This window comes from Dipodomys merriami, unplaced genomic scaffold (genome assembly GCF_024711535.1).
Source record: "Dipodomys merriami isolate MVZ:Mamm:240054 unplaced genomic scaffold, mDipMer1.0.p SCAF_613, whole genome shotgun sequence".
NCBI classification, from domain to species: domain Eukaryota; kingdom Metazoa; phylum Chordata; class Mammalia; order Rodentia; family Heteromyidae; genus Dipodomys; species Dipodomys merriami.
In genome coordinates, this window is record NW_027206195.1 from 283,186 (window position 1) to 302,171 (window position 18,986).

Below are 18,986 nucleotides of genomic sequence, written 5' to 3' on the forward strand. Positions count from 1 at the left end.
GGGGGGTGGGAGGGTTGCCTGCTGGAGCCACGGAAGGGCTGCACCACCCTGGTGCCGATCTAGGGAAGCCCTGCTGTCTGTTCCTCCTGCAGAATGGGACTGGGGCCCTGGAATCCAAATGTGGCCCAGGTTGGGGTGTGGGAAGAACCTAGTCCCAGTACCCCAAGCCTGTGCTCTCCTCAGAGCAGTGTTGTAACCTGCACCCCTCCCTGCTGGCTGCCCCAAGAACCCAGCCCCAAGGTCTCAGTGGCTTTACCCTCTTTGGCCACTTCTGGGTTTATGCCAGGCCCAACCCCAACACGCCACCCGGAGCAGTGTTGCAGCTTTGTGCTTAGTTCACCAGCCACCCTGCTGGAGCAGAGGCCAAGCCAATGCCGTGTGTGTGCGCGTGCAAGTGTACATACATGTGCCCAAAATGGGACTTGAACTCAGGGCCTCACAAGCTCCCTTAGCTTTTTCATTCAAGGCTAATGCTCTACCCCAAGAGCTTTTCAGTGGTTAATTGGACAAGAGTCTCACAAGACTTTTCTACCCAGCCTGGCTTAGAACCACTGCCTTCACCTGTCAGCCTCTTAAGTAGATGAGATTACAGACATGAGCCGCCAGCTCAGGTGCTGCCAGTAGTCTTTTAGAAGCATTTATTTGCCCTGGTGGGTTCTGAACCCATCACCAGGCTGTCCCTGGAGGGACCAAAGGAGCAAAGTGGAGTTTTTGGTGGGTTCATAGTAAGCAAGGCTGTTCCCCGACCCCCCCCCTTCCCTCCAAGCCTGGAGTTCCTGCCTCTACCTCCTCCCCACAGCTTGTCCTAGCAGCTGGGACCCTTCTTTCACAGGTAAAAGTGTGCAGGCCTGTTTTTGCCCCGCTAAGCGTAGTGAAGATGTTCCTGAATCCTGGTTTCACAACTGAACTGCAAGGGAACCTAGAGCGAGCCCCCTCCACCCTCCTGTCTACATGGGAACCACTGGCACCCTACTAGCAGACAAAGGAAGGGAACCCTTAGGCTCCGAGTTTGCTGGGTATGTGCATGTGTTTCTGTATCGAGACCTGCCTGAAGTGCCTTCCACATTGCCTGGGGACCAGCAAGGACAGAAATGTCACCGGTACCCACGCTGCTACAATGAAAAATATTTCCTGAGTTCAGCACTCATGACAAAATCCTCGTGTATTGGTAAAATGCTCTTTGGGGAGGAGGCCCCTGTTTACAGACTTGGGGCAGGGCAAAGAAAGCAAAGCTGAAGCCGGGTGCCAGTGGCTCACGCCTGTAATCCTAGCTACTCAGGAGGCTGAGATCTGAGGATCACGGTTCAAAGCCAGCCCGGGCAGGAAAGACTGTGAGATTCCTATCTCTAATAAACCACCAGAAAACCAGAAGTGGCACTGTAACTCAAGTGGCAGAGCTGAGGGACAGCGTCCAGGCCCAGAGTTCAAGCCCCACGACTGACACACACACACACACACACACACACAAAAAGCAAAGCTGGGTGAGGGCTATGTTTCTATTTTAAGCCAGGGACCCTGCTGTTCCCACTCCGGCCAGGATCACACTCATTCACACTTGAGGTGTTTTGTATTTTTTAATAAAGTTTGTAATCCAATGGACACACAAAACAAAACTGCGCTGAGGAAAACAGTTTCATAAATTAATAGTGTTAGGAGGTCTGGGGGCGGTCCGGGTCGCAGGAGGAGGGACTGGCCGGTCCTGTACAGATGCTGGGTGACAGACACTTCCACGTGGCAGGAAGACCCGGGCTGCGGCGAAGCGCACTGAGACAATGAGTGACGGTACAAAGTCTGAGTATGAAAATAAGATTTTCTTTGAAAACACATTTTTGGCACAGATTAAAAAAAATGTATGTCGGGGAAATTGATTTTTAAGTCAGTATTATATATATTTATATATATTATATATTTATATATACACACCCCAAGTTCTGCATGTCCCACCAAGAAAGGAAATCCTTCTGTTTGCTCGTTTGATTGTAAACTGTACATCCTCGTGAGTCAAAGGTGGTGGCGGCAGGAGAATTAGGAAAGGTAACACATCCAATGAGCAGGGAGGGGAGGAGGTGGGGCAAAAAAATCCCAATGAAATGTTCCTTGACCCCCAAGGTTCCAGCATTAAAAGTCCGTGATGTGTGTTCATGTACACCAAGTGTCCAGTGTCACAGCCTATCTTCACTGTGCAAAAAAATCCAAGTCACTAATTTAGTGCAAAGGCAGTTCTCTTGTTTCTTAAAAAAAAAAACCAAAAAAAACCCAAAAAGCCCAAAACAAAAAACAAAAAACAAAAAAAAAAAAAAAAATTCGTTCCATTGCTCTGTTCCTTTTCTCCCAAAAGAGGAGACAGAAACCCAGCCCCTAGGAGTCTGCAAGTCTGTCCATCCATCGGTGGTCTGTCCTGGGTGAAAGTGTCGTGTAAACATACAAAGTAGCAGCACCTCCGCCCAGAGGTCTGTCCCTTGGAGCTGAGTGGTGGGCGAGTGCAGGAAGCTGGCGTCGGGCAGCAGTCTGTCCCCATCAGCAGCTTCCCCTCGCCTGCTGGGCTGTCCTGTCCGGTGTTGGGTGCAATTTCTGCAGCAGGGCCTCGGGAAGATACCTCGGGTGATGACCACTCGATGCCTCACACGGAAGCGATGACAATCATCAGGTGGGGGGAGATGTTGGAGATGCTGGCAAGGAGGTCAGGAGCCAGGCGGGACAGGTGACTCTCAGAGAACTCACATGGTGGGAAGATCTGCAGCACGTAAGCAGGCTGGAGAAGGAGAAAGGAGTGGGACTCCTGGCCTTCACATCACCCTCCCCAACTCCAGGTGGTTCTGACAAGTCCTAGAGAGGCAGAGCACCAGGGCAAGCCAGACCAGCTGCCCACCCTGGATCACCCCCACAGGCGGAACCCAGCCAGTGCCTGCCATCTTACTCCCAGGCACCTGGTCCAGCTATCACTTCCGCAGCAAGCTCAGGACAGTCCTGTCAGTTCGCTGGCTTCTCTCAGGCACAGGCCCCTCCCTCGCCTCCTGAGAGCTTAGCCTGGCAGGCCAAGACCACCCCTCCCTCTGAACACACACCTGGGGTGAGGGGCCACAGGCCCAGAGGACCAACCTGATTGGAGCCAGGGTTGGGAACGTTGATGATCCCTGCTGCCTGCTTGGCTTGCAGGTAGGTGATGAAGGCAGCCTTGAGGGACTCTGTCTGGCTCACCACGTCCTCTTGGTCACGACCACAGGGCAGTGCTAGCAGTAGACAGTAATCTGTCTCCACCTGGGACAGAGGCCAGTGGTCAGGGGTCTCCTAGCCAAACAGGAGCACATGTCCAACCCAGTGTCAAGTCCGCCGCACCCTTCATCTAGGATATGGTGTCATAAGCTCACCTAATTGCTCAAAGCAAATGGCCTTGCTTGGCGTCTCCACGTATCCCACCCGCACCCCCACCCCCACGGTAGAGACATGTCTGTTACTATCCACTTGGAGAATGTCAGGAGACAGGGTGGCAGTGGGGGGGGGGGGGGGGGGGGAGCAGTGTTTCCCTGGGGCCCGGCGCCTTACTGTCATCCTTCGAGCAACCCCTTCTAGCTGTGATGCCTCCAGCCGCATCCTCTGGGCAATCCTCAGCGGGGGGCCTCCTTCGGAGAGGGGCAGCGAGCGATGGGCCAGGACGTTGTTGCCAGAGACAAAGTGGAGCTGCACAGCAGCTGTGTCGTTCTTGAGGGCCAGCAAGCCCTGCCACACAATGGGATACTTCTGCTCAAGGGAAAAGAGTGCACAAGTGAGCCGGTGGCCACACTGGACAGCGCCGGACCCAGGCTGCAAACTAAGGGTGGCAGGGCAGCGGCGGCCACACTTACCTTCAGAAGCTGGACCATGTCCACAGGTCTCTGGGAAGTCAGGTGCGGAGAAGAATCTTGGTTAGGGGCTGGTTGGGTTTCAGTGTGCGGCAGAGCCAGTCCTGGTGGGGTGCTGGGGCCTGAAGTTGTGGGGATAAACAACGGCTGCTTTGGGGCAGCCTGAGGGGGCAGGGCCGGGAGGTCAGGCTTCATGGTGACAGACACAGGGGAAGGGTGAGACGCCGGGCCTGTTTCTGCCTGTGCCCGCTGAAGCTGAGCATGGGGCTCTGAAGGCCTGCTTGCAGGGACAGCCGGGAGGCGAGGCTGCTCTGCTCCTCCAGTCTGGGTCCCCTTTGCCTCCTGGGAGACCTGCGGCTTCTTGCTGCTGGGTGGCTGGCCAGGCTGGCTGAGTGGCGCGGGCTGGCAGGAGGGCAGAGGCGGGACAGGCTGTGCTGATGACATGGGTGAGGCAGGCTGTGCGGAAGGTATGGATTGCAAGGGCTCACCTTCCGGGGGTCCCTAGAGGTGGGAAGGCAGAGAGGGACAGTCAGTGTCAGCCACCAAGCCCTGCCACCAACCCAACCAAGAACCCCCCCCCCCCCCGGGACCCGGGAAAAGGCTCCTCTGTGTGCCCGGGAGGGAGCGAGCATGAGCCAGCAGCGTGGCTTCTGGCCAGCTGCTTGCCTACTACCTCCCTCTTGACTCCACAGGCAGGATCCACTGGGCCAGGCACTCCCACGAAGCTCCTCCCCACAGCCAAAGCTCGCTCTGTCACGATCTGACCCTCTCACACGCGACCACCACTGCGGATAGGAAGCCCCTTTGGAGGGCCTGTGTGGCTCGCCCGCACCTCGCCCACCATCTTGACTTCCTGTTATCTCCACCTCAATGCCATGGGGGATGCCCGAGTGCACGCACAGAGAAAGTTGAGACTGCCTTGCTCACCTGGGCCGGAGTCTTGGTCCGGGAGGGCAGGCCGATGGAGGAGGCCACGGGAAACTGGGTGTGAGAGAGCTGGGCTGGAGCGTGGTAGGTGCGGATGTCGCCATACCGGTATTCTTGGAAGAGCTCTCCGCTGGAGTGCACGATCTGCACCCCATGGGTCACAACCACCGGTGGGGTGAGAGGCAGCCCCTGGAGCTGGTTGCTGGGGGTGACGGTGAGGATGCGGGCCTCGCCATGAGGAGCTGAGGTGGGGGCCGGGGCTGCTTTGGCATCTGATGTCTTGGCAGCTTCCTTGGCTGGCTGCTGGGGGGCCTTGCTGGCAGGGGGCACCTTCACCACACCCTCGGTGGCCCTGGGCTGCTCGCTGACCGCAGTCACATGTGGGTGCACCATGATCCTCACGTCGCGGGGCACGGTGTATGGGTGCAGGCGGTACTCAGACTGCATGACCAGCACCTCGGACTGCACGGGGGCTGCGGCTCGGGCGACGGGGAGGTAGTGCACCTCCTCCTCAGGCGGGTGTTGGGAGGTCAGGGCGGGAACGCTGGCAGGGGCCGGCTGGGGTGTGCCAGCCCGGGGCGGGGCCCTGACCTCTATCTGCTGGGGCTGCAGGGGGGCCCGAGGAGGGTGAAGGGTCTCTGGGCGGATGCTGTAGGTGATGCTAGGCAATGTGGGTGTGTTCATTCTCACCTCGCCCTGGGACAAGTGGCCAAGGGACACAGTCTGGGTGATACTGTGGGGTGGCATGATGACGGACTGCTCAGGGTGGATACTGGAGATAAACTGAGGCACGGGGATTCCTGCAGCCAGCATGACCGTGGCGTTGGTGGAGAGCGCGGTGGACGCGGTGCTGCTGGGGTGGCCTGCCCTCGGGAAGGACGGCGTGGGCCCGCTGGGTCGAGGAGAGTGGGCCTCTGGCTTGGTGGCTGCCAAGTGGGAGACCGCCCGCTCTGCCGGGGTGCTAGGTCCTGAGGTGACATGGTTCACTTCCGTCGGGAGCTTGCTGGGCAGAGCTGGGGGATGGTGGGGGGCGAGTGTGGAGCCCAGGTTAGCTGGCTGAAGGACCTTGGTCTCTATCTTGAGAGTGACGGGGTCAGCGAGCTTCTTGTTGGCGGTGACTATGCTTGGGGTGAGGACCAGCTGGTTGTGCACCAGCACCGGGGACGTGTTGATGCCCTGCGTGAGAACCTTCACTGTGCCACCCTGGGTAACGGGCGTGGACACAGAGAGGTGAATGGGCTCGGGCTTCTCCAGGGTCGGACGGTCGGCCTTCACGGATGAAATGACAGGGGACGCGTTGTAGGTCTGCGCCGTCAACACCAGGGTGGAATGGGTGGCCACGTTGGCAAAGCCAGAAGGGGCCTGAGGGCCTTTGGGCGTGGGCTGCGAAGGTGTGACACAATCGGCCTTCGCCTGGGACTTGGACACGGACTGCTGGAATTCGATATCCACGGCACTGGCTGCAGGGATCTGGCTGATCTTGGCGCTGATTCTCTGTGGGCCCTCAGTCTTCTGCCCGGAGTAACTGAGCAACACAACCCCTTCCGAAGTGTTCACACGCAGCCCCGGCCCGGAGCCCGTGTCTGCGGGCCGGTCATCGATCACAGACATGGCCCCGGGGTGGAAGCGGTTGTTCTCGCTGCTGCCTGACCTCTGCTTGCTTTTCGCCACTGGGGCGGCGGCGGCGGCGGCGGCGGCGCCTGTCATGGTCGTCACGGTGGTCACAGTGGTCGTGCCCGTTGCGGCAGTCACGCCCCCGGAGGCAACCGTGGCGGCTGTGACTGTCGCTGCCCCCGCGGCAGTGTTCACCGTGCCCACCGTGGCATTCACCGGCGTGGTGAGGACGTTCACAGGCCCGGTGAGGACGTTCACGGGCCCCTTGAGGACATTCACGGGCCCCGCAGGGGTGCTCACCAGCCCCTTCAGCGTGGCCACCGAGCCCTTCACAGGGCCCTTGAGGGCGTTCACAGGGACCAGGGAGACATTGACCAGGCCCGTCAGGGCACTCACCAGGCCTGTCAGGGTCTGAGGTGCTGGTTTTGCCAAAGTTATCTTCTGTGAGTTCTCCAAATCAATGCTGACAGGCATCCGGCTAATCACAGATGTGATTTTGGGGGCGATGACTGGAGCCACCTTCTCCTTGTCCGAGGTCACGGGGAGCTGCAAGGCCTGCGTGTCGGCGGCTTGCGTGGCTGGAACCACGGGGCTTTCTTCTACGGGAGGCTTCTTCGCTTCCACTGGAGGGGGCAGTGCCGTGTGCAGCGCAGGGGCGGCGCTCACAGGCTCCGGGATAGCTGTGGTGACGCTGGTGGACGTGATGCCTGTGGCAGACACGTATTTAGGGTCCATAAGGATCTTCCTCAGCGTACTGGAGCTGGTATCCACATCAGAGGCCTTTGTGTCTGGGGGAAGAGCTGGAGACGGGGTGGACTGAGGCCGCGGCTCCTCCTGCCTGGTGATCCACTCTGTTAGCTTTGTTGGGGGGCTCTGGTGTGGGACAGCCCCGGAGGGGACAGGGGCAGCAAGCTTAGCTACAGTCACAGAAGGAAGTATGGGCAGGGGTAGGCTCGAATCACTGGGTGGGGTCACAGGGTCACTTTCAATGATTGAATGTACCTTGAACCTGGCCTGGGCCTCGTCATCAGCCAGCGCTGGCTGGGACAGGGAGGGGAGGGCCGGGGATGTGGGTACTTTGGGGGGCGTCTTCTCTTCAGTATTGCTGTCTTCAGGCAAACCCTCTGTGGGTGGAGTCTTGGTCGGGTCAGAAGCACAGGCCTGAGGAGGGGTAGTTTGGGGCTTTTCAGCCTGTGTGTCTTCCTGCGGTGAGTCTGGGGGTTGGATCGTGGTCTCCTCATTCACAGTGGGGCTCTCGCCCTGAGCCTGGTCAGTCTCTGTCTCTACGGTGGCAGGGGGGTCGGCTGCAGCGCTGGGAGGCTCGGCTGCAGCGCTGGCCTTCTTGTTTGTATTTCGTCTACGGCGGGACCTTGTAGTCTTTTGGCGCCCTTTGTCTTTGCGGACAAGAGCGACTGCTCCTTCTCTGGACCCTCTGGCCTGCCGGGGCAGGCGAGAGGTGTCACTGCCATCTCCCCCAGCCTCCTTGGCACCTGCTGAGGGGACAGGGGCACTGACTGCAGGTCTAGAAGACTCCAAAGCAGCCTCTACGATTCCAGACACGGCCTGGTGGGTCTCAGGCTCTGTGGCTTCCCCTGGGGACTGCAGATCTGTCTGAGAGTCCGCAGGGAAAGGGGGCGGGGCAGGGGAGTCACTGATGTCACTGATGATGGAACCAATGGCCGCAGCCAGTTCTGTTTCACTGGCCTGAGGGGCGGGTTTGTCCCTGTCCTCCGTAGTAGGACCCACAGCTCCCACAGCTGCTGCCTTATAAGTACCACGGGGGGCCGTGTCAGCAAGCTTTGCGATATTCTCCACAGCCCGCTCCAACTCCATCCGTTCCAGCTCCATCTGCTTGGCCAACTGAGCCACCTCTGCAGACAGCCGGGGGGCAGACAGATCCTCTCTCCCCGATTCCCTGTCGGGATCCACTGGAGTGGTTTTCAACTGGGATGAGGAACGACTCTCCTTTTGGGGACTCTCGCTTTTCTCTGGGGAGACTGCCACAATCCCAGCTTCCCTGTCCACTGCCTGCCCTGGCCCCCCTGCAAGGGCCACACTGGGACTGGCGGCCACTGCCACACTTCTCAGATGCGCAGCTCTGTCCACCGCACCGCGTGCGTTTCGAGATCTTCCTCTCTTTGATTTGGAGTTTTTTTCTGGGACTGGCCTTTTTTCCATGGCTTCAAAGTCAGGCACATGTTTGTTGGTGACCATTTCCTTTCTGTCTCGTTTCGGGTCACTTCCTGCTTCCTCTTTATCCCCCTTGGATCTGGTGTTGCCCTCTTTCACGTTTACCTGGTGCCGCGCCTCAGCAGCAGCCTCTGCTCGCTCTGCTTCAACTTTAGGCTCATTTCTCCCCCTTTTCCCTTGATGGCCACCAGCTGCTTTCTGAGCCCGCGGGGACCTCCACCCCTCAGCTGGTCTGGGTGTTTCTGCAGGCTCTTTAGTCTCAGCTTCATCATCCTCTTCGGCTCGCCGGCGTGTTTTTGGAGGCCGTCCTCTCCGAGGGGTGGCGGGAACTACCGCAGCCTCCTGAAGCTCTCTCTCTAATCTCTTCCTGGTCACTCTCAGCTGCTCTGTGGGCTCTTTGGCTGGAGAGCGGCTTTCGTGGTCACTCATAGTTGCATAAACACTCCTGACATTCCGACGCCTCGTTCGGCTGACTGGAAGACTTGGTTCAGGGTGCTCCGTGTCCCCAGAAGAGTGTTTAGAAGCAGTCCTTGTAATCTTCTCTGCCTCCATCTTCAGTTCTAGAAGCTTCTGTGCTTCTCCCCGCGGAGAACTGGACCGTTTTAGCTTTTCCCGGTCAATCCTCTCACTCTTCCTCGTGACTGGCTTCTCCACGATGCTTGCTGCAGTTGCCTGAACTGGCGTCTTGGAGCGCTTACTTTTGTTTGGCTTCTTATCTTTTGCAGCAATGGGAGGATCAATCTCTGCATCCTCAGAAGCTTGAGGCTGAGCCTCAGGAGCAACTTCAGCCTTCTGATTGATTCCAGGGTCAATGCTCGAAGCTATGTCTAGCCTTTCTGCTTTCGGCTCTTCAGCGTCCTCAGTCTTCTGGCTCGGTTTGGAAGGCAGTTGGGGACTCTCAGGCTCTGGATCCATATTGCTTTCCACCTGGGAAAGTGAGGGCCCTGGAGTGGGAGGCTTGGCGTCCATACTTGGCGGGGGGTCCATAGGTGAGGTATCTTCCACAGTGAGAGGTGCCACGGGAGCCTCGTGGCCACTGTCTGCTCGTGGGGGCACATCTACTTGTTCGAGCTGTTCCCCAGAAACAGGTGCCAGCTCAGCTCCTGGTTTTATCTCTTCGGGAACAGCAGCTGGCTCCACAGGCTTCTCTTCCAGAGGCACTGGAGATGCCTCGGCTACCCGCTCACTGGTCTTCTCGGGCATGGATGATGCTGTTTCTGCAGTTACAGCTGGGACACTGGGAAGCCTGGCTGGGAGTAGGGTTTTCAGCTCCGACTCTTTGTTCTCCACAGCAGATTCTGGGGTCTTGGGATGGTTCTCTGTATTGTCCTGCTTCTCAACCTCTTTGGGTTTTTGGTCTTTCTCTTTTTCTTTCTGTTGCATTCTTGTGAGCTCCATGAATTTGCTGTGGAAGAGAACGACCGGCTCCTGAACTGACTCGCTTGTGGTGTGTGGTCCGTCAGATACCTGCCTCCCATAGGACCTCCCAGGAGGGAGGTCAGAGTCTTCATCCTTCCTCTCTAGATGCTGCAGCCGCTTGGAGTCCTGTTCAAAGATGGAGCTGTGTAAAAAACGAGAGGCAAACAGTTCCTGTCTTTCCTGCTCCTCCTCCTTATGATCATCTTTTTTATCATCCATTTTCCCTTCTGAGTCAGTCCTGATCTTTTTCTTTTTCATGTACCAAGATGGAATAGGCCTTGGAGCAGAGTCAACCTTTTCTTTATCTTTGTTGTTTCGAAAATTAGCAAATCGGGAATCCCAGTCCAGAAAAGACCAATTTTCTTCTCGGGATGAAGAGAGAGATTTCGCTCGTTCAAGCAAAGCTTTAGTGTCTGGCGTGATTGTCTTATCCAGTGCAAAAGAATAAAACTTGTTCCTTTCTAAAGAACCAGAAAGTCTTTCTTCCCGATCACGTGGTTTGTCTTCTCTGTCTCTCAATAAAAAAGACAGCCGGGAATTCTCATACACTGCAGCAGCGCGGGGCGAGTGGGATTTGTGCTCGCCATCTTCGTCCGAATCAGAAGGCACCTCCCCAGGCTCCAGATCACGCACACATCTCTTCCGTAGGCTATCTCTCTTAATGATGCTGTTTGGAAAACTCACATCAAATCTGCTGGCTTCTTGTTTCATTTGAGAGTCCCAACGATTTAACTCATCTTCAGAATTCAAGACAGACAGCTTTATTCTGGCCATGTCTGCCATCTGTTCTCTCCGGCTAGAGTCATAAGGATTAAATTTTAAGGACTCTTCTCTCACTGTTACATTAGAATAGGGGAGACCTTTTTCATCTGCTTTAGGAGACCCTTTTACTGCTGTAGGCCTAGGAGAGCCGAGGGGGTCATCATCTTCATGGAAGGAACTATGGCGGAGGCTGGGAGAACAGCCAGTCCTTTCAGAATCCTCACTGACTTGGCGTGAACTTCTGTAATTCCTCTCTCTTTTGGTGCATATATCAAAATCAACATGATCCATCCTTTTCTTTTTGCTGGGGGGTGAGTCATCGGTGACATCCTGAGGGGGTTTGCCCACCTCGTGAACAAGGCTACGCTTTTCATATTCGTCAATGTCTTTTTTAGGACTGCCGAACTTTTCAGACTTGGCCATTTCCATTTCCATCTGCTGTTTTCTACGACTCTGCTCCATTTGTTTGCGGTAACTCTGTGTGTGATCAATGTCAATGCCAATTTTTTCTTCAGTATTTACCACATGTGGTTTCTCTTGGCCTGGTTTGCGTTCAGATGTTTCTTCACGAAGACTGCAACAGTTTTTCCTGCCATCCTCTCTCTCCGGTCCCTGATCATCTGAGAGCTGCAGCTGTTTGAGCTGTGGTTTGGAGGGGGTGGCTTTTTTTGACTGAGATTCTTGATTTTCCACAGATTCACCCCCTGGTTCTCCCAGTCTTGCTTGCAGGTCTGAGCTGGGCCTTGAGCCAGACCCAACAGAGACACTAGCAAGCTCCTGACAGTCTTTAGGGCTGGGAGCGGTGTTAAGTCTGTCCAGTTTGATTTTTTTAGATTCTCTTTTAAGAATTTCTTTTCGCCCAGGCTTCCTTTCAGACTCCCCCTCCCGCAGCAGGATGACATCTCTCGATGACAAGTCAGCTTGCTTTTTTAAAAGTACACGAGCATCTTCCATGTCAGGACTGCTTTTCTTGACTTCTGGTTTTTGCCTTTCTGCTTTCAAACTGGAATCTGCAAATCGCCTTTTCCTGGCTTCCAGCTTCTCCAGGTCCACAGCACTCAGACCCTCAGGGGTCTGCTCTGGCCTGAGAGGCTTCCTGGGCTTAGGCCTGCCTTCCTTATCTGCTACCTCCATGTGGCTAAGCACCTTTTCCCTCACCACTTTTCCTCTAGCAGGTTCTGCTTTAGAGTCAGATTTTGCAGGCTCTGTCTGGGAGGCCTGAACTTTCTGTTCCAGAACAGAAGACTTGGCGGAGTCGGTATCAAGCCTGGCTTTCAGCTTTTCCAGTGGAGTGTGGTCAATGACCTTCCCTTCTTTCTCTTTTACTCGAGTCAAAACCACACAAGGCATTAGCTCCAGGCGGTTTTTCCCCACTCCTTCTTTGTCAGTTTTCTCTCTGCTCAGTTTACTAGAACTCCTTGACTTCTCAGGGCTCTGTTCGCGCTCATTCTCCTGGTCAGTTTCTGAAGACTGAGAACTAGGGGAATGAAGTTTTCCTTTTCGTCTCTGTTTGTCAGGTTTGTCCTTTTCCACTTTCTCCTTCCGTGTTAAGCGCCTCTCTCTTTCCATTCTCTCAGCATCGAAAATTCGCTCTTTATCTGTCTTTTCATTTTTTGTATAGCGCTCCAAACGAGACTTGTCCAGTTTATCGTACCGTGGGGGGGAGAGTGAGCTGCAGCTGCCACTCCGCTCTGAGGACCGGCTATACAGCCTCCTCTCTGAGTCACTCGGCAACCTCTCTGACTGCGAGGGAGATACTCCAGGACTCTGTGGATGTCGCAAGTGCACAGGACTCTGACTTCGCTCAATGGGCCTTCTCTCATGGTCTCTGTCCCGCTCAGAGTCAAATCTTTCACGCTCTCTCTCTCGTTCTCTTTGCCTGTAACTATATTCCCGAATGTCCTGTTCATAGGGATCGCTTCTGTAATCCCTGTATTCTCGAGGATCATCGTAGTAGCGGGACTCATAGTAGTCTCCTTGGTATGTTTCCCACTCTGAATAAAATTCTCTTCCTCGGGCTGGGTAGTCCCTCCGGGAGTCCTCAGGATATGTACCTGGAGTCCGAACACTCTCGTAATACGTCCGATCTTGGTTATAGTCATAGGATCCCCTTCGTTCCTCTCTGCCAAAAAGAGATTATACCTAACGTTAGATGTTTGAGATCAGAGAGTTCTATGTTTTAAACTCTGGTGTCAATTAATCACTTGTTAAACTGTACCAGCTCTCCGCTCCTAACCCCATGTAGCTCTGAGCACTGAAGTTTGGCTAGTCCATTTTTATAAAGAATTTTGGAAATTAAATCTCAACAATTGAAATAGAAAGTTGAGTGCCAGTGGTTCATACCTGTAATCATAGCTACTCAGGAGGGTGAGATGTGTGATCACAATTCAAAACTAGTCAGGACAGAAAATTCCACAACACTCCTTATCCCCAATTCTGGCAAAAGGCCAGAAGTAGATGTGTGGTAGAACTCCAGACAGACTTGAGTTTAAGCCCCTGTATAGTGACACTGCCCTAACAAATTTTACCCTCCTCGCTTTAGGAGCTAAAGGCCAATGGACAGGGATAAATAAAAGAACCACTGAATTGTCCTGGAAATTAATGGAACCTAACTCTGACAAAACAGTAACACTTTCAAGTTATAGGAGAATTCAATGAGAAATCAAAACAGTATCCTAACACCCTTGTAAGCCACATGAAAACTGCATTCACAAAATTATACCTGTGTTTAAAATTTATTATCTTCTTAGGCTGGGGATGTAGCTTATAGGTACAGTGCTAGTCTAGCATGCACAAGACACTGGGTTGATTCCCAGTACTGGAAACAATTAATACACAATGAAGTAACAATACCTTCTTTCTGTTAACATTTCATAAAAGTCTCTGATATCTTGGCCTGACTTCTCCATGCAGTGATAAAATGCCAGCTGACTTTCCCGATTCGCAAAATCAACCTCAAAAAAAAAAAAAGAAAGAAAGAAATAGGTAACCTAAATTTCAGATTTTAATTATGAAAAAGTATTATCAAACTTGAAAATTTTTCACATTATATCCCTGTTGAACTCAGAAAACAGCAATTTACTTCAAATGAAACACTAACAGAAACTAAATTTTGTTAACTTGAAATGTTTCAAATTGTACAGAAATCCTGACAAATGTAATTTAAGAGCACCATCCAAAGACTGGAAAGGTCAAGTAACATCAGCTTTCTGGAGGCTGGAACAGGAGAATAATAAGTTCAAGGCCAGAGTTGGCTTTTTATTTTAATTAAATTTTTTTTTTTGGTGCTGGTCTTTGGTTTGAACTCAGGGCTTGGGTATTGTTCCTGAGCTTTTCTGCTCAAGGTTAGTGCTCTACCACTTCAGCCACAGCTCAATTAGTAGTTTATTGGAAGTTAAGAGTCTCACAGACTTTCCTGATGGGCTGGCTTCAAACTGCAGACCTTCAGATCTTAGACTTCTGAGTAGCTAGGATTATAGGCATGAGCCACTAGCACTGGCCTTTTTAATTTTTTTTAATCTTTTCTCAAAAAGAAATTAGTAGTAATAAAAATAAATAACAAAAAACAGAAGGGTACAGGCATGGCTCAGGTGGTAGAGAACCAGCCTTGCAAGCTCCAGGTCTTGAGTTCAAACCCCAGTACTACTTTAAAAAAATATTGAACACTAGTAACTCACACCTGTAATCCTAGCTATTAAGGAGACTGAAATCTGAAGGTAGAGGTTCAAAGCCAGCTGGGCAGGAAAGTCTCTAAGACTGTTATCTCCAATCAACCAGCAAAAAGCCAGAAACGAAGCTGTCACTCAAGCAGCAGAGTGCTAGCCTTGAGGGAAAAAAAACAAAACAAAACAAACAAACAAACAAACAAAAAAAAAAACCTCAGGGACATCACCCTGAATTCATGCCCCAGAATGGGCACAAAAAGAAAGAAAATAAAAAGTAAAATGGAAAACGGAAACAAATGTCAGGATTCTTTTTTTTTTTTTTTGGGTCCGGTCGTGGGGCCTGAACTCTGGGCCTGGGCGCTGTCTCTCAGCTCTTCAGCTCAAGATTAGTGCTCTACCACTTGAGCCACAGCGCCACTTCCGGCTTTTTTTCTTTTTGCTTATGTGGTGCTGAGGAATCGAACCCAGGGCCTCAGGCATGCAAGGCAAGCGCTCTACCACTGAGCCAACTTCGCAGCCCCAAATGTCAGGATTCTTGATAGGCAATTAAATAACTGCATCCATTAAGTCAAGTGATCTTTATTATCACAAAATTGAAGCCGGGAGAAGTGGCGCTGTAGCTCAAGAGGTAGAGCGCTCACCTTGAGCTGAAGAGCGCAGGGACAGAGCCCAAGCCCAGAGTTCAAGCCCCGCGACCAACAAAAAAAAAAAAAAAAATGAAGCCGGGCACTGGTGGCTCACACCTGTAATCCTAGCTACTCAGGAAGCTGAGATCTGAGGATCTCTGCTCAAAGCCAGTCCAGGCAGGAAAAGGAAAAGTCTGTGAAACTTTTATCTCCAATAAACCACCAGAAAACTGGAAGTGGAGCTGTAGCTCAAGTGGTAGAGCGCTAGCCTTGAGCTGAAGAGCTGAGGGACAGCGCTCAGGCCCAGAGTTCAAGGCCCATGACTGACAAATACATATATACAAAATTGAGAGAACAATTCCAAGAGAAAAAGGGAGAACGTTTAAACTTTATTCAAACAGGCAGACCTCAGTCACTAAAGCATATGGTACCTATTTATCTAACAGTATCTTTACCATTTTATTTCAATCTAACTATCAATTATTAAGAGTATTGATTCCATGGGGCTGGGAAGGTGGCTCAGTGGTAGAGCACTTGCCTTGCATGCATGAGGCCCTGGGTTCGATTCCTCAGTACCACATAAGCAAAAAGAAAAAACCAGAAGTGACGCTGTTGCTCAAGTGGTAGAGTGCTAGCCTTGAGCGGAAGAGCTGAGGGACATCACCCAGGCCCAGAGTTCAGGCCCCACGACCGGACCAAAAAAAAAAAAGAGTATGGATTCCCTCCAACCTTAACTATCATGTAAGCAAAACAAACTAAGCATATAGTGCTTATAATGTCTTCCCACTCTTGAGACGTAAAGAGGAAGACAGGTCCTTAGAGAAGCTGACCACTGACGCCATACCCTAGGTGTGCAGATACTCAGAGATAGAACCTATAGGTGGGCTTGCACTAAGTCAGGTATCCAAGGGAGGGAGAAGATGCTTGTTTGAACTAGAGAACATTATGAAAAGTACCTGTGCCTATTGCCAAACACAAAAACCTCAATATCCTCCTAAAACCAAGGACATGTAAGTCATGTTCTATAAATCATTCTTCACTGACAGCCTACAAATTCCAGTTATTAATGGAGTGAGGTTTGAAGATAATTTTGTTTGCATTTACTTAAAATCATTCTGCACACCTTAATCTTATTCCCACCGATTTTCCTCCCCTTGGTCTCTTTTACAGCTGCTTGTGCATACTCAATCTCATTGTAGAGAACCAGGGCCATGCCTTTTAAGCGGTCAAATACCACCTGTAAAAAAACAAAAACCAGTAAAGATCCTCATCCACTGGGCTTAGTGTCAGCCCCAATGATACACTAAGTCCCAAGAATGCTGCCAAGAAAATTCATTATGTACATTTTGCCCAACACATTTCCAGGCTTTTCCTGATGAAACACACAATAAAATGTGACCACATCAAATCATGAATATCGTGACTTGAGCTATGTTATACCTTTATTTTTTCCTATATTTTACTTTGATTTCCATATTGACTATTATACTTTAAGTAAATTGCTTTTCTTTTCTTCCTTGTATGTGCTTACACTGGGAGGATTGACTCAAGACCTTTGCATTCTTGTTTAGCTTTTTCTCCCAAGGCTGTTCTCTACCACTTAAGACACATTTAACTTGAGCCTCCATTTGTATTGCTGGTTATAACTGGAGATAAGAGGTAAGAGACACACAGATCTGTATGCCCAGACTGACTTAGAACAGGGATCTTCAGACCTCAGTGTCCTCAGTAGCTAGGATTATAGACATGCCATTACCACTGGACTATTTTCTACTTTTCACTTAAAAAAAAAAAAAAAAAAAAAAAAAGCCATGTGCCAGTGGCTCACACCTGTAATCCTAGCTACTCAAGAGGCTGAGATCTGAGGATTGTGGTTCAAAGCCAGCCTGGGCAGGAAAGTCTGTGAGACTCTTATCTCCAATAAACTACTACCAGAAATGGCCCAAGTGGTAGAGCGCTCGCTTTGAGCTGAAGAGCTGAGGGACAGCGCCCAAGCGCAGAGTTCAGGCCCCACAACTGACAGAAAAAGAAAAAAGAAAAAAAGGAAGGAAGGAAGGAAGGAAGGAAGGAAGGAAGGAAGGAAGGAAGGAAGGAAGGAAGGAAGGAAGGAAGGAAGGAAGGAAGAGGGGGGAGAGAGAGAGAGAGAGAGAGAGAGAGAGAGAGAGAGAGAGAGAGGGAGAGGGAGAGAGGGAGAGGGAGAGAGGGAGAGGGAGAGGGAGAGAGGGAGAGAGGGAGAGAGGGAGAGAGGGAGGGAAGGTAAGTATGTAGATGGGTGCGAGTGACTCATGCCTGTAATCCTAGTTACTCAGAAGGCTGAGATATGAGGATTGCCATTCCAAGTCAGCTTAGGCAATTGGGTCCATAAGACTCATTATCTCCAATTAACTACCAAAACAACACCAGCTGTGGAGCTGAAGCTCAAGTGGTAGAGCAAAAAAGCTCAAATGACACCACCTAGTTGGGGGGGGGGGGGGGGGGGGGAGGAGACATAGGGGACACAACTCTAAAAAACATTTTATTTAACTTTGGAACAGTTTCATAAATTTCAAAAGTCTCAGCTAGTTCAAAACAGTTTCCTCCTTTCCCGCCTCCGGTTTCCTTTCTACAGTGCCGTGGACTGAACTCAAGGTTTTGTGCATGCTAGGCAAACACTATCAAAGAGGAGTACTTCCAGCCCTTCAAAATACTTTTCTAAATCCAGTCTCAGACACAAATGCCTGAATGGACAAAATATGACACAAGTTACTAAATGGAAGGAAAAAGGCAGCACTAGAAACTGTGACTGAAAGGAAAGAACACCAAGGGAGTCAGAGCAAATAAGGACCACATGACAGCCCCCCCCCCACCTACCTTCACCACAGGCCCATATCGGCAGAAATGTCGTGTTAAATACTGATCTGACACATTTGAAGAAAGCCCATCTAGCCATACACAGTTTGTAGGCATGCTCTTTCCAAAACCCAGCTGAATATAAAAAGAGAAATCTATTAGTAGACTTACAATTACTATTCAACTATCTTATCAATTACCAATGTGCACAGTACTACTGAGCTCTGTGTGTGTGTACCCAGAGCCTCACATATTTTACTGAGCCACACCCTAAACTCCCCAAATCAACATCTTAAGTGAGAACAACCTGACTAAAACGAAACAAGAGTGCCACCTGCCTGCCTAAGTATGTATCAGTCGCACTAGTCTGATGGTATGAAATGCAAGGAAGTGCATCTCCTTTGTGGTTATCTAAAACTATTAACCCTTAAAAATTCAGATAAGGCACAAAATCTCCAGATCTTAAAAACAAAGCAAATCTTAATAGCACCATAAAAATACATTTACCTTGAGGCGATTATTTCCAAGGTATTCTCCATCCATCTTCTTAATAGCTTTGCAAACACTGGCGATATCACAGTATTGCAAGAATGCATACTGAGGTACTCCATTTACTTTCTTAATATCAATATCCTTTAAAAAAAAAAGTGCATCAATATCACTTAGTAATAAGCTAACAAGAAAAAAACCAGAATAACTCGTCTATACAGAGTACCTATTTCTCCAAAGAGTTATGTTCCCCATAACCACTTAGTTCACAAACCATGAAACCCATCCCACCTAAAGCTTTCTGCAGAAGAGCAACTGCACTACAACTCAAAATTACAAGCTTAAATCTATGATACCAGAATTAGAGAATTTATGGTAATTAAGAAAGAGAGTCAAGCCAGGCACCAGTGGCTCACACCTGTAATCCTAGCTACTCAGGAGGCTGAGATATGAGGATCATGGTTCAAAGCCAGCCCGGGCAGAAAAGTCCATGAGACTCTTATCTCCAATAAACCACTAGAAAACCAGAAGCGGTGCTGTGGCTCAAGTGGTAGAGTGCTCGCCTGGAGCTGAAGAGTGCAGGGACAGTGCCCAGGCCCAGAGTTCAAGCCCCACGACCGACAAAA

General features: G+C 51.2%; 1 protein-coding gene across 4 annotated transcripts in view; it reads right to left on the reverse strand.

The window, feature by feature from the left end:
* Positions 1–1,568: 1,568 nt before the first annotated feature.
* LOC138814814 (msx2-interacting protein-like) overlaps positions 1,569–18,986 on the reverse strand; it is a 72,017-nt gene continuing 54,599 nt past the window's right edge. For 3 of the 4 annotated variants that reach the window (XM_070003891.1, XM_070003890.1, XM_070003892.1), the window contains exons 7-15: positions 18,379–18,504; positions 17,893–18,006; positions 16,166–16,279; positions 13,605–13,705; positions 4,767–12,873; positions 3,843–4,340; positions 3,544–3,738; positions 3,100–3,258; positions 1,569–2,752 (exon numbers count right to left, since the gene is read on the reverse strand). In XM_070003891.1, coding sequence (XP_069859992.1) covers positions 2,621–2,752; positions 3,100–3,258; positions 3,544–3,738; positions 3,843–4,340; positions 4,767–12,873; positions 13,605–13,705; positions 16,166–16,279; positions 17,893–18,006; positions 18,379–18,504 — 9,546 coding nt within the window. In that variant the 3' untranslated portion in view covers positions 1,569–2,620. The remainder of the gene's footprint in view (positions 2,753–3,099; positions 3,259–3,543; positions 3,739–3,842; positions 4,341–4,766; positions 12,874–13,604; positions 13,706–16,165; positions 16,280–17,892; positions 18,007–18,378; positions 18,505–18,986) is intronic. The other variant, XR_011368098.1, reaches the window with a different exon arrangement.